This window comes from Pyrus communis, chromosome 8, assembly GCF_963583255.1.
Source record: "Pyrus communis chromosome 8, drPyrComm1.1, whole genome shotgun sequence".
Taxonomy (NCBI): domain Eukaryota; kingdom Viridiplantae; phylum Streptophyta; class Magnoliopsida; order Rosales; family Rosaceae; genus Pyrus; species Pyrus communis.
This window is the reverse complement of record NC_084810.1, coordinates 15,165,512-15,177,772: the sequence shown is the minus strand read 5'-3', so window position 1 is coordinate 15,177,772 and position 12,261 is coordinate 15,165,512. Positions and strand designations below refer to the sequence as shown.

The 12,261-nt window shown below is 42.6% G+C and overlaps 1 protein-coding gene across 1 annotated transcript; it reads left to right on the top strand.

Moving 5' to 3' along the window:
* The first annotated feature begins 5,877 nt into the window (after positions 1–5,877).
* Positions 5,878–6,696, top strand: LOC137743011 (uncharacterized). The gene is made up of 3 exons (XM_068482935.1): positions 5,878–6,075; positions 6,187–6,246; positions 6,370–6,696. The coding sequence occupies exons 1-3, from the start codon at positions 5,878–5,880 to the stop codon at positions 6,694–6,696; spliced, it is 585 nt and encodes a 194-aa protein (XP_068339036.1).
* Positions 6,697–12,261: the final 5,565 nt, after the last annotated feature.

Here is a 12,261-nt window from a genome sequence, read left to right as displayed (position 1 = left end):
CGGTCCACAAGAACAAAACCGTGCGGTAGCTGGGTGGCTGCGACATAGTCCAGGCCCAGAATGCCAAAGTGGACAATATCCGAGAGGTTGGAGTCTGGGATGTGACACATAATGCCTCACTTTGGTCCCTGAGATTTGAAATTAATAGAAGTGGTCCTTGAGTTTGTCCACCATCAATCATTTTGGTCATTCCATGAAAAATCTCTATTAAATAAAGCTAAAATGAAAAAAATTCCCTCAATTTTTGACAAATCATTTGACCCATTGTTTATTAAATTGAGGATATTTTTGTCATTGTAGTCCTTATTTAATATAATTTTTCATGGAATAACCAAAATGATTGATGGTGGACAAACTCGGGGACCACTTCTATTTGATTTCAAATCTCAGGAACTAAAGTGATGAGTTATGCAAATCTCAGGAACCATTTAGGCTAAAAAGCCTTTATGTGGAAAGGGACTTCAATCGAAAACATAAACTGCATAAGGTTTGAGTTTATAACAGTTGGAGGTCAGAGACTACTTCTATTGATTTCAAATCTCAGGAACCGAAGTAATAAGTTATGCAAATCTCATGGACCATTTAGGCTAAAAATCCTTTATGTGGAGAGGGACTTCAATCTAAAACCTAAGTTGCATAAGGTTTGAGTTTATAACAGTTAGAGCCAGGGACCACAATTAAACTATCCCTATATATTATCATGACTCAAGAGGAGTGGGAAGAGAAAGTTGAGAAGGATGAGAGTTACAGAGAAGACTGAAAGACAATTAGTAATCACAAATTTACACTCTAATTAACTACAAAATATTCGTACGTACTACTTCCTTCCATATGGTATATTTGAGTCGTATTGTCACCCGTACTCGTACTAATTAAGCCGAAGATGTGCAGTGCCCCCAAATTCGTCATATTCTTGTAATACTTTCTTATATATGATGTTAATCCATGTTGTTGAATTTATTTATGGAGCAATGTAATTTGTTATATTGGCTCTTCATTTAATTGTATTTTGTTATCAAATCTATGAAATGTCTCAAGTTATAACTATCAACCACGTTGATAAAAGAAACGAAAAGTGAGTTTTGGGTAGCATGGTCACAAAGGCTGGGACTCACATGTAAGACGTCTCCTACCATTGTGAATGTGTTGCGGCATTTGGATGATTGAACAATCTCTAATTTAAATTGTTGGAATGATTTTCAAATAAAAATTAAGAAATTGAACAATTCTAATTATGAAACTTATAAGGTGAATATATGATTTAAGGAACTATAGTCTACATCCCATGAGGAATGCAAATATTATCCAATATTTTCTCATGATAATAAATGTTCGGAGGCATAAGACAAACCATGCCAGAATTTTACTGTCCATCTATGTGGCCCAATAATTATGTTAGAATTTTACAGGATATTTCGAAATACAAACCATGCTGATTGTGACAATTCATTTTCTTTCCTCCATTTGTTGATTGAACTGAAATTCTAGCCAATAACGTTGGCATTATTACTCATAATTTCAGAATAATTCGGACGTTGGCAGTTTTGTGACCTTTCTTCCCTTTATTTGATTATTAATGCGACAATTATTTCTTTTTAACTCTCCAACATTATATATATATATATATATATGATAAGGATTTGGAAAAACTATGAATGTGCTTTCGAACTATGATTTTACTTTCAATCATATATGGCGTACTATTGGTTTCGTAACTTATTTAGGTTTTGCTTTTCTTGGTGCTCCATTCTTTCAAGTGGTGTAACTGTTAGGGGTAGTGCATTCGAGTGTAGGGATTTTAACCCTTTTATTGCAAATTATTTACGCTGAATATCTGATGTATGTTGTATCTATGTATTAATTGGTGTACCACTACTATCCTACTGTTATGTGTCAATTTCGGGCATATCTCAAGACTAGGGCGTGACACATAATCATTTGAAAGGTCAATTCGTTTTGCACTATTCGGAGTTGAGAATCCATCCATCCATCTACATTTGCATTATTTTTCTTAATTTCATTATGTTATGCACTTTTGGTTCACCAAAAGGGCAAGCGTAATCAAGTACTGGTTAATATTACAAAAGTAGCACTCGCTTTCTACTGTTGAGGCCCAAGAATTTTACATGCAAACCCAATCAAGTCCTAATGCCTAATCGTTAGACAAACGTCAAGCTGAGCCTAAATACATGCAAAGGTGCAAGATCAAGAAGAGATTATATTGGTAATCAATCTTGGTACGTTAATTAAGTTGTGCATTTGCGTAAATTACACCATGCTCATGTAAACCCACGCATATTCATCACACCAAGCTTTATCACACTAACCGCTATTCACACTAAAATAAGTCCAAGTCACATGCTCGAGGCTTGCCAAGTGATTGTTGTGTGGATGGTTACGGGAGTTTATCGGGCTTATGTGGAGTCAAGATTATGGAAGACTTTGGGCTGCTTAGGGGGCCAAAAATCCAAGCCCATACTTTTTGAAGTCCACGTGGGTAAGTCTGAGAGAGAAAACCGAGTTTCTTCATTTCCCTAGGAAGCTAACCAACTTAGTAAGGAAGGAACGTAGCCCTGAGCCTTAGAGTCAAGTGAAGGCCAAGCAAGACATGCATTTAATGAAGAGAGAAGCTGACTTTTCCTCATAGCTCACGTAGAAGATCAATGCATGAAAGCCATGAGACGCATTACCAGAAGTAAAGCCTGTGGAAATTGACCCGATAAAGCATCGCATCAGGACGGAAATGCATCAAAGTCTTCATGAGAGTGGCTACGTTTAGTTGTCTTACATCAAAAGGGAATGTTATAATTAGTCAAAAGAAAGGGGAAGAAAGACCAAACCATAATTAGAGATACTACAAGAATCCTAGAAATAGGTCATTCACCTACAAAAGGGACGTTAGAAGCCATTAGGCTATGGGGGGTGAACGAAAAGAGAGAGAAGAAGAGAACATTAGGAGAGATTAAGGATTTCATTGCACCAAGCTAAGGAAATCATTCTTTTAGTGTAATCGACCTCAAACCTTAGAGGGCATCACCCCTGCAACCTAGTGTTCTCCATAACTTTCCCCTGGTCATCTCAACCATCAGAAGGCCCTTTACTACCCTGGAAAACCCAAATTATCCAATCTAGAACACCATACAATCATACAAACACCCTCTTTCTCAGTCTAAACTGATAAACTTCTAGCTTCCATGTGGAGCAAAAAATAATCCCAAAAATCATGGAGCTGACACGTGGATTATTTCCTAAGAAAGACAAGACTGCTCCTATTAAATAAGCAGGGAGCAGTCTCATTCACCACGCGTAGTTAAGGTAGAGTAGGCAGAGATCAATGACTGCTCAAGGCGCCTCTGCCTATAGGAAAAGTCAAAGGTATTTATGATAGAATAATCCGTTATTCTTATCATAAATACATTCCTAATCAAAGAAAACCTCTTTTAAGTAATCCTAATCCCATTTATTTGGGATATTACCTAATCAGTCCAAGATATATATTTACAAAAATATATTGGAATATTCCCACTTAAACACAAGCCTAGGGCCGACCAATTTCCTCCATTTTTCTCCTATAGATACACCCTTTACCTCCAAAATTCAGTAAGTTTTAGCTACCCCAAAAGAGGTTTTTTTCTTCCCTCAAACACTTAAACACATTCTTTTCAGAATTCTAACTTTGGCATCAGAGATTCTTCGGCCAAAGCCCTCTATTCATCGTGGGCACATGAATTGGTGCTTTCATTAAGAGCTCTGATTTGAAGAATCGAAGAAGATTGTCACTTTCAACTTCCTTCATTTGTAAATCCATGACTACGATGGCAAGAAATTCAGAAACTAGAACCAATAAGACCCCTTACGTTAAATGGCATAGACCAACCGATGGAGATCGCAATGTGGCTCCACATCGTCACCCCTCGAGGCTTACCATGACATGAACCGCACCTTTACCACCAAAAGGTACTATGGCCATGCCAGCAGCGGCTGCCACCACTGTAATGGCTCACGGGGCAGCCTCTATTCATCTCGAGGAAACCCTAGGGCAGTAAGCCTGCGATGCTGGCAGCCAGCAGCAACAGGCCTAGGTAGCTGCTCGCTCTCGGTAGCAGCCCCTGATGCCTACCTTTTTCACTTGGACGTGAACTGGCCAGACTGAGGTAGCCCAGGCCACGCCAATTGTGACCCAAGCTGTAACCTAGCACGAGCCAACACACCTCTAACTCAAGGCCAAACAGGACAAGCAGATGTGGCCCAATGCCCGACCTGCACCCATAGCCCTTCAGACTGTCTAACATGGTCCCATACTAGTTTAAGTTGCCTATATCTAGATCTCGAGGCTGGCGGTTGAACCAAGGGTATCCTGACTAAAGCTTTGCACCTGGAGTCCATTACACTTCCATAATTCAACCAAATGTCTACTAATAAGTGCCCTTGTGTCTTAAGTAGGACAAGGGCAAGCAATGATGTTTCTTTCCAGCAGCGTCCCGTAAAGTAGCTTCTCGACCAGCCACGAACAAAGTGGTCTGGCAGTGTACACTTCCACCTAGGCCCTTGAGATAATGTATCTAGCTCAAGTTCAACCAGCAGCTTATGAGTAATCCGTTCACCTTCCAAGAATGTAGCACATGAGCCAATCATAGGGAAGAGCAGCTGAGACTAGGAGGTCATGATTGGGGGCAATCGAAAGCCCCGTTGCCCTGACAGAGGAAAATTTAGGAAGAAATAGAAAGGTTCCTGACTGAGCTATTACACGGGTTCCAACGCATCGAGGCTACAAATGAACCTTTTCGTTAGGACATAGAACACATGGGCATATCACCTTTCACGGACGAGATCAAGCAAACGGAGCCCTGCATAAGTTCAATATGCTACATTTCGCCACTATTTTGGAGGGCGAGGTGCGTGATTGGTTCCATACCCTGCCTCTACAGTCCATCTGGAGTTTCGATAAGTTTTCCGTGGTTTTCACGAAGGAAAACTCATTTTACTGCTCGATCAAGAAGAAGTTCGATCATCTCTTAAACATCAAGAAAAATGCAAAGGAGTAGCTCCGCGACTATGTGAAGAGGTTTAAAGCAGAGAAGGCGAAGATCATCTATTTTTTGGAGAATTGATCATGAAGGAAGACTTGACTTTAGCAGATAAGTATGCGCTTTAGGACAAGGCCCGACGAGCAAACAAGGCACCTGATCAGCCTTAGAAAGAGTCTGAGACGGCTTAGAAGAAGGTGGGCAATAAGTAGTCTAACGATTGAGGTAGGCAAGAGGCCAAGAGTAGAGACCAGTCCCAGGGCAAAAGGAGATTAGGCTACCTAGAACTATACCAACTCTTAATCCCGATCAACGAGATTTTCCATAACCTCAAGAGTGAACCTTAGTTCAAGCTGCCAAGACAATCCAAATGAGACACCTCCAAGCTAGATCACACCAAATACCGTGCATTCCACCGAGGTCTTAGTCGCATGACTGACAACTGCTATACCTGGAGGAACTACTTAGAGAAGCTGGTGAAGAAGGGTAAATGCGACAGATACCTAGATAAACCAGTTGCGCAGCCTAGGAGAAATGCAAACGTAGACGAAGAGTCACCTGCCAAGACCATCAGAATCAATGGCATCTTTGTCGAGTCCTAATACTTGGGGGCCACAAACAACTTCAAGAAGAGGAAGATCCAACGGGCTATAGCAACCTTCTAGGTTCAGGCAACCGATGCCAAACTTGGGCCCATCGTTAGTTTTACCGAGCAAGATGCTGTGAAAGTTGTTTCCCGCACAACAATGCTTTGGTAGTGTCTGTTCAACTGGCACACGTTATAGTCGACAGAGTGATGGTAGACAACGGCAGCACAATAAATCTACTTCAGTTATCTATTATTTAGAAGATGGGCTTGGAAAACACAATAATACACAGAGAAGAGGTACTCACCAAATTCAACGGATATACCTCAACTGCTATTGGCAGCATAACACTCGATGTGAGAACACCACCAGTAGTCTCAAAGCAGGCATTCATTATAGTCAGAGACCCGTCTCCCTATAACGGGATTCTGGGAAGGTCGTGGCTAGTGAAACTGAGCGCCGTAACCTCCGTCGAGTACCAAAAAATATGATTTCGCATCTAGGAAGGATGAGTTGAATAGATCAAGTCTGACTAGGGCATATCTTAATGATGCATGGTGCAAATGCTACAGGAGTCAAAGAAGAAGTCTTTCACCACCGTAAGAGCTACCGAGTTTGAGAAGGATGAGCCTGTTACCAAATAACAATTACAGCATGCAGATCAAGATGATGGCATTCAGGATGACACACTAACAAAGGAAAAAGGATGAACGCCAGCAGAAGATGTTGAATACATCATTCTTGATCCTGAGCAGCCGAAGAAGATTGCTAGAATCGACTCACAACTAAGCCCAAAGGAAAAAGAAGAACTCACGGCATTTTTTACAGAAAACTGTGACGTCTTTGCATGGTCACCCTCCGACATACCCGACATTGATTCCAAGATAGCCTACCATAAGCTACATGTTGACACCGCTGCCAAATCGGACATCGAGAAGAGAAGGCACTTCGTTCTAGAACGAGTAGCGATCATTGAGGTAGAAATGGACAAGCTATTAGAACCCGAATTTATTGAGGAGGTGGCGCATTCAGCATGGCTAGCCAACGTCGTGCTGGTAACGAAGAAAGAGAAGGGCAAGTGAAGAGTATGTGTAGACTACACCGACCTCAACAAGGCTTGCCCAAAAGATTCATTCCATGTCCCTTGAATTGACATACTGGCAGACTCAACTGTAGGGAACCAGTTGCTCAACTTCTTAGATGCATATTCCAGCTACAATCATATCGCTATGTTTGAACTCGACAAAGAGAAAACTGTATTTGTGATCAAGCCAGGCACCTACTACTACAAAGTTATGCCTTTTGGCATCAAGAACGCAGGAGTTACCTATCAATGGTTAGTAAACATGATGTTTATGAAGCATATTAAGGTTACCATAGAGGTCTATGTTGATGACATCATGGTAAAAAGGAAAGCAGCGGTTAGACCACTTCAGAAACTTGGCAAAGACATTCATTATCCTTAGGGAGCACAAGATGAAGCTCAACCTTGCCAAATGCACATTTGGAGTTTCCTCAGGTTGATTCTTAGGGTACTTAATAACCTAGCGAGGAATCAAGGTGCATCCCAAGCATGTCAAAGTAATCTTGGAGATGAAATACCGAACCACTTTGAAGAAGATCTAAAGTTTGACTAGACGAGCAGCCACGCTTAACCATTTCCTCTCGCGCTCAATCAATTGATGCAAGCCTTTTTTAAAAGCCATCAAGAAGGCACAGAGAAACAAGTGGGACGACGAGTGCGAGAAAGCATGTCAAGACTTGAAGAAATACCTGACATCACCTCCACTATTATCCAAGCTAGAAGAAACTGAGGAATTATACATCTACTTGGCAGTCTCAGATGTAGCAATAAGCTCTGCCGTCATATGAGAATAGCTAGGGGCCTAATTGCTAGTATTCTACACTTCTAAAGCTTTCCTTGATGTGAAAACAAGATACCTGAGGATTGAAAAGCTAATTTTGGTGCTAAATGTTACAGCTTTGAAGGTCAGGCCATACTTTTTTATGCATACGATCGTCATCATGACTCAGTATCCCCTACGATCTATCCTGCATGTTCCAAATGCTTCTCAACGAGTGATGAAGTGGGTGTTGGAACTTGCCAATACAACTTGGTTTTTTGACCCATCACCACGATAAAAGCTTAAGTCTTGGCGGGCTTTATAGTGGAGTTCACTCCCCGGCCTAGAAGACGCAACATCACAGCCCAAAGGCGCCCCTGAAGTAGTCGAGCACTTATTGGGCCACACTAACCTTTGCTGACAAGGACTTTTGGCGCTTGTACATCGACGGTTCATCCAACTACTCTCTAGAGCAGGCTTGGTTATCGTCACCCCAAATGGCTCGATGCTCGAGCAGGCAATCACTCTAGGCTTTAAGGCATCAAACAATGAAGCAGAGTATGAGGCCTTATTGGCAGGCCTCCGAATGGCACAAGATCTGGCAGTCAATAAGCTAGCAATCAATGCAGATTCTCAGCTTATCGCTAGCCAGACTATTAGGGAGTATGCAGCAAAGTATCTAAGGATGACACTATACCTCGAGAAGGTACGAAAGCAACTTGAGGCGCTAGACTTACACCTTCACACAAGTGCCACGGGCAGACAACGCTGACCCAGACTGGTAGTCTTAGGCTTCGCTTTGGACTACCAGTTCAGACACTTCATCTCAATCGAGTATTTGGGAAAGCTAAGCATAAAAGAGGAACTAATAGCCAAGGTGTTACAAGTCAACACAACCCTAAGTTGGCAAGATCCCATCATCAACTGTCTAGTCAATGGGATACTCCCCACAGAAAGTTTGGAAGTTAAGAAGCTCCAAATAAAGTCAGCACGCTACTACATGTGGAACGGCATTCTCGTCCGAAGATTCTTTTCAGGCCCACATGTTTTCTACCTAGCACCTCCCGACAACTTGAAAGTTCTAAGCTTGATCCATGATGGAGTTTGTGGAAACCACTCAAGAGACCGATCCTTAGCACAAAAGGTCTTCAATGCTGGTTACTAATGGCTCACTGTGCATTAAGATGCTAAGGACTTTGCTCAAAAGTGCGACAACTACCAATGCTTCAAGCCTGCACTCGTATTGCCTGCCAGTGAACTCCACTTGCAGACAAGCCTATGGCCATTCATGCAATAGGCAATTAACTTGGAAAAGCCCATGCAGGCCGCTACTAGGGGTAGAGGCATAATGATCGTTGCTACCGACTACTTCACCAAGTGGGTAAAAGCCGAGCCCATGACCACCACTACTTAATAAGACATAAAGCACTTCATATGGAGGAACATCATCTTCCACTTCGGCATCCCTTAATTTATCATCACGGAAAATGGCCCACAATTTGTAGGCAAAAACTTAGCGAAGTTCTTCCAAAAATATGGCATCAAGCAACACATGTCTACGTCTAGATATCCCCAAGGCAACGGGCAGACAGAGGTATCTAATAAGACAATCCTAGATTGCCTTAAGAAATCCTTCACAGACAAGCAGGGAAAATGGCCAAACAAATTTCTCGGTGTCCTATGGATGTATCGCCCAACCAATTGACGAGCAACCAATGAAACTCCTTTCCTCCTAGTATTTGGTTCAGAAACAATCATCCCACTCAATGTCATTATGTCGAGCATCAACACCATATTGCCAACTTTGGAGCAGAATAGAAAGAAGATGGAGATCTGGCAGTAGAAGAAATCAGCTTCCTCAGTTATTCATTCTACGCTAAAAGCTTGAAGCAAGGAAAAAAAACTAGGATGAAGTAAGGCGAAGAAAAACATTTTATTAATTTCTAGCAAATTGGCAACCGGCATGAAGGCCAACAGAGTTCAAGCAAAGGAAAAACCAAAGCATGAATGGAAAATAAAGTAAATCCTAAAGTCTATCTAAAAAAACTACTCAATAACTTAGACATCTTGAGCAGCCGCATTGCTCTAAGCAATATCAACATCTCGAGCTTCACCTACAGCTGCCCCATGTTGGGTAGCATTGTCATCAGCCGCCCCTACCTGGGCGGCACCACCTTCGGTCGCACCTACTTGGGTAACCCAACGACATTCTTGAAAGAAAACTTCAGGAGATCCTTTAAAGAAATAGCAAAAAAGCTTAAGGTTCTTATCGGATAAAGCGTAGTTAGACGGTATGCCAAGGAAATGATCTATGTAGCCAAGCTTGTAGAAGTCAGCTTGATGTTTGGCAAGGATAACCTCAAGACTAAACTACTCGTTCCTCAGTTGCTTATTCTCCTCAATTAGATCTGTACGAGCTTTCTGCAACTCATCTAGTTCCTTCTTCAGGTTCTTGTTGGCAGGCAATGCTCCTTGCAGCTCCACTTCTTTGGATTCAAGTTTATTGATGACCTGCTTGAGTTGAACAGCGTCATTATGCATGGCGAGCAACTCTACATCCTTAGCATCATGAGCAGACCAAAATTTTGAAATAACATGCTCAAGGTCCTGCACTAGCAACGCTTGGACTTCAATCTCCTTTTTTGCAATGCCATATTTCCCCTAAATCACGTCAAGTTAAGCCTTTAAGACATTGATCTCTTGCTGAGCAGTAAGGGCAGAAACATCAGATCCCCTCAAAATGGCAAGTTCAGTATCAAACTCTTTAATTTTATCAGTAGTTAAGCAAGCCTATACTACCATGATTACCATTATCTCCTTAGCAAGCAGGGAACCTCTTTGTGATTGATCCTCACACCTTGCAAAGAAACTGGAGTTGACAAATTTGGTCACACCATCAACAAAGTTGGCACATGGTTTTGTGTCCTTAAGCAAATTGGGCTTTAATATCGCATGGATTTCCAAAAACTCCCTTAAGGCTGGTTTAGTAAGCTGATCACGGCTACTCATGTGGGTAGGCTTTTTCTTCTCAATAGGAGAGGCAGCTTTGGCACCACCTTGGCAATGGAATTTCCATAGTCACTCTTTGCTGTTTCACGCGCCTTAAGAATTGGATCAGACTTGGGCACATAAAGTTTTCTCGGAATACACCCAAGCACATAGGGCACGGCAAAACTCCTTCGCTGCACAATTCTTTTAACAACAGTTCTAACAATCCTCGAAGCATCAAGCTTCACAGGCTCAGATCTAGCAGCCACTTTCTTCCCATTTGAAGAAGTCAAGTCAATCATGAGCCTCCGAGCAGTGGATGAACCCTCGTGAGTAGCAGAAGAAGTCTTCCGCTTTTTCTCCATCAAAAGCTTTCGAGAAAGCGACGAAGATCTCTTTCTCTTACCTTCGCTTGCAGCAAGCTCCACAGTGGTGATTGGACAAGCAAACGCCTCACACTTGATCTTCCTAATCTTTTCTAATGGAGGCAGCCCACCTTTCTCCCTACGAAGAGAATTGAGCAGCCAACGCCACTCATGATATTCAGAAGGGATCCCCAAAGCGATGTGCACCTTCTTCAAGTCTTGAGAAGTCTTGGGAGTTAAACCGAATTTTGAATCTACATAAGCAGAGAAGGACAAATCAGAAGACAACTCAACAAAAGTGTAAAGCAGCTTTGAGACTAAGCAGCTTACTTACCATCGATGAAAGTAGTCAGAACGCGCAGCCTAGGTGAGGGAGTCCAATTCCCACTTTCTGGTGATCTTTAGGGTCTCTATAGACTAATCATGATCCCCTTTGCTCGAGTTATCGAAGAGCTTATGGCGGGTCCTCAGCTGCCCAACACCATCGATGTGGCCTATGTCAAAGAAATACTAAAACTCATTGGTAGTCAAGTCCAAGTCAAAGAACCTACTTAAGTTATGGAACCCCGTTATCATGCGGACCGCGTTTGGAGAGCACTGAGCAGAAGCACACTTCATAGAGCAAATCACGTTTTGGAAGAATTGAGGCATAAGAAAGGTGAACCCTAACACGAAGTCTTAGGGGTCAAACTTGATAACTTTCTTAGAGCCACACGATTCATGGCTACTACCATCCTTGACCCGCTTCACGCGAATCCCAGACAGAATTACGTGGTTAAACATATCAAGGAAGCTTTGAACTGCTCATCGGAACCTATCTTGATGTGAGCTGCCTTGAAGTAGCCTAGCTTACATGTAAATATACCCTAACGATGCAACGGCGGAATAAATTCATCATTCTTGTGGATCGAGGAAGATATGTTCGAAAATCTTACAACGACGCAAGGAAAAATTGTTAAAAGGCTGCTCCAAAAAGAAACAACAAATAAAAAAAAACATTATTAGGACCAAAACTGCATGAGCCCAGCAACCACGCCATAGCCCACGGCCTAGTCTCCTTTCTGCGGCCCAAAAGGTGTAACATCCCAAATTACAAGGTAGAGGCATGTGCCCTAGCACTGCCTCTCTTCCCCTCTCGGCCCAAACCAAATAGAAGGAGACTGGCACCCCCGCGCCTCCCTCTCTCTTCTTCACGTCTCACTTGTTGCACGGGCCCAAGACTGACTCCTTAACGCCAAAGGTCCAGCGCACGAGCCTAATGCCATCACCTGGAAGGCCCTACCCTTCCTCCTCGGCATAGCAGCCCAGCATCGGCCAACCAAGCCGAACCAGCTGCAATGGTATGGCTGCCATGGTAGCAGCACCGCCGCCCCATAGCTGCCACTTTTTGCCACCTTCTCGACCCCTGTCGAGCCAAAATTTAAGCCCCGAGGCTCCGAGAAATCAAGAA

Bases quoted from the DNA above. Each gene is read 5' to 3' on its own strand.
- LOC137743011 (XM_068482935.1), top strand. From the start codon at position 5,878: ATGGGCTTGGAAAACACAATAATACACAGAGAAGAGGTACTCACCAAA. The intron at 6,076-6,186 runs GTAACCTCCGTC...CAAATGCTACAG, and splicing joins GGCTAGTGAAACTGAGCGCC to GAGTCAAAGAAGAAGTCTTT. The intron at 6,247-6,369 runs GTTACCAAATAA...GATCCTGAGCAG, and splicing joins AGTTTGAGAAGGATGAGCCT to CCGAAGAAGATTGCTAGAAT.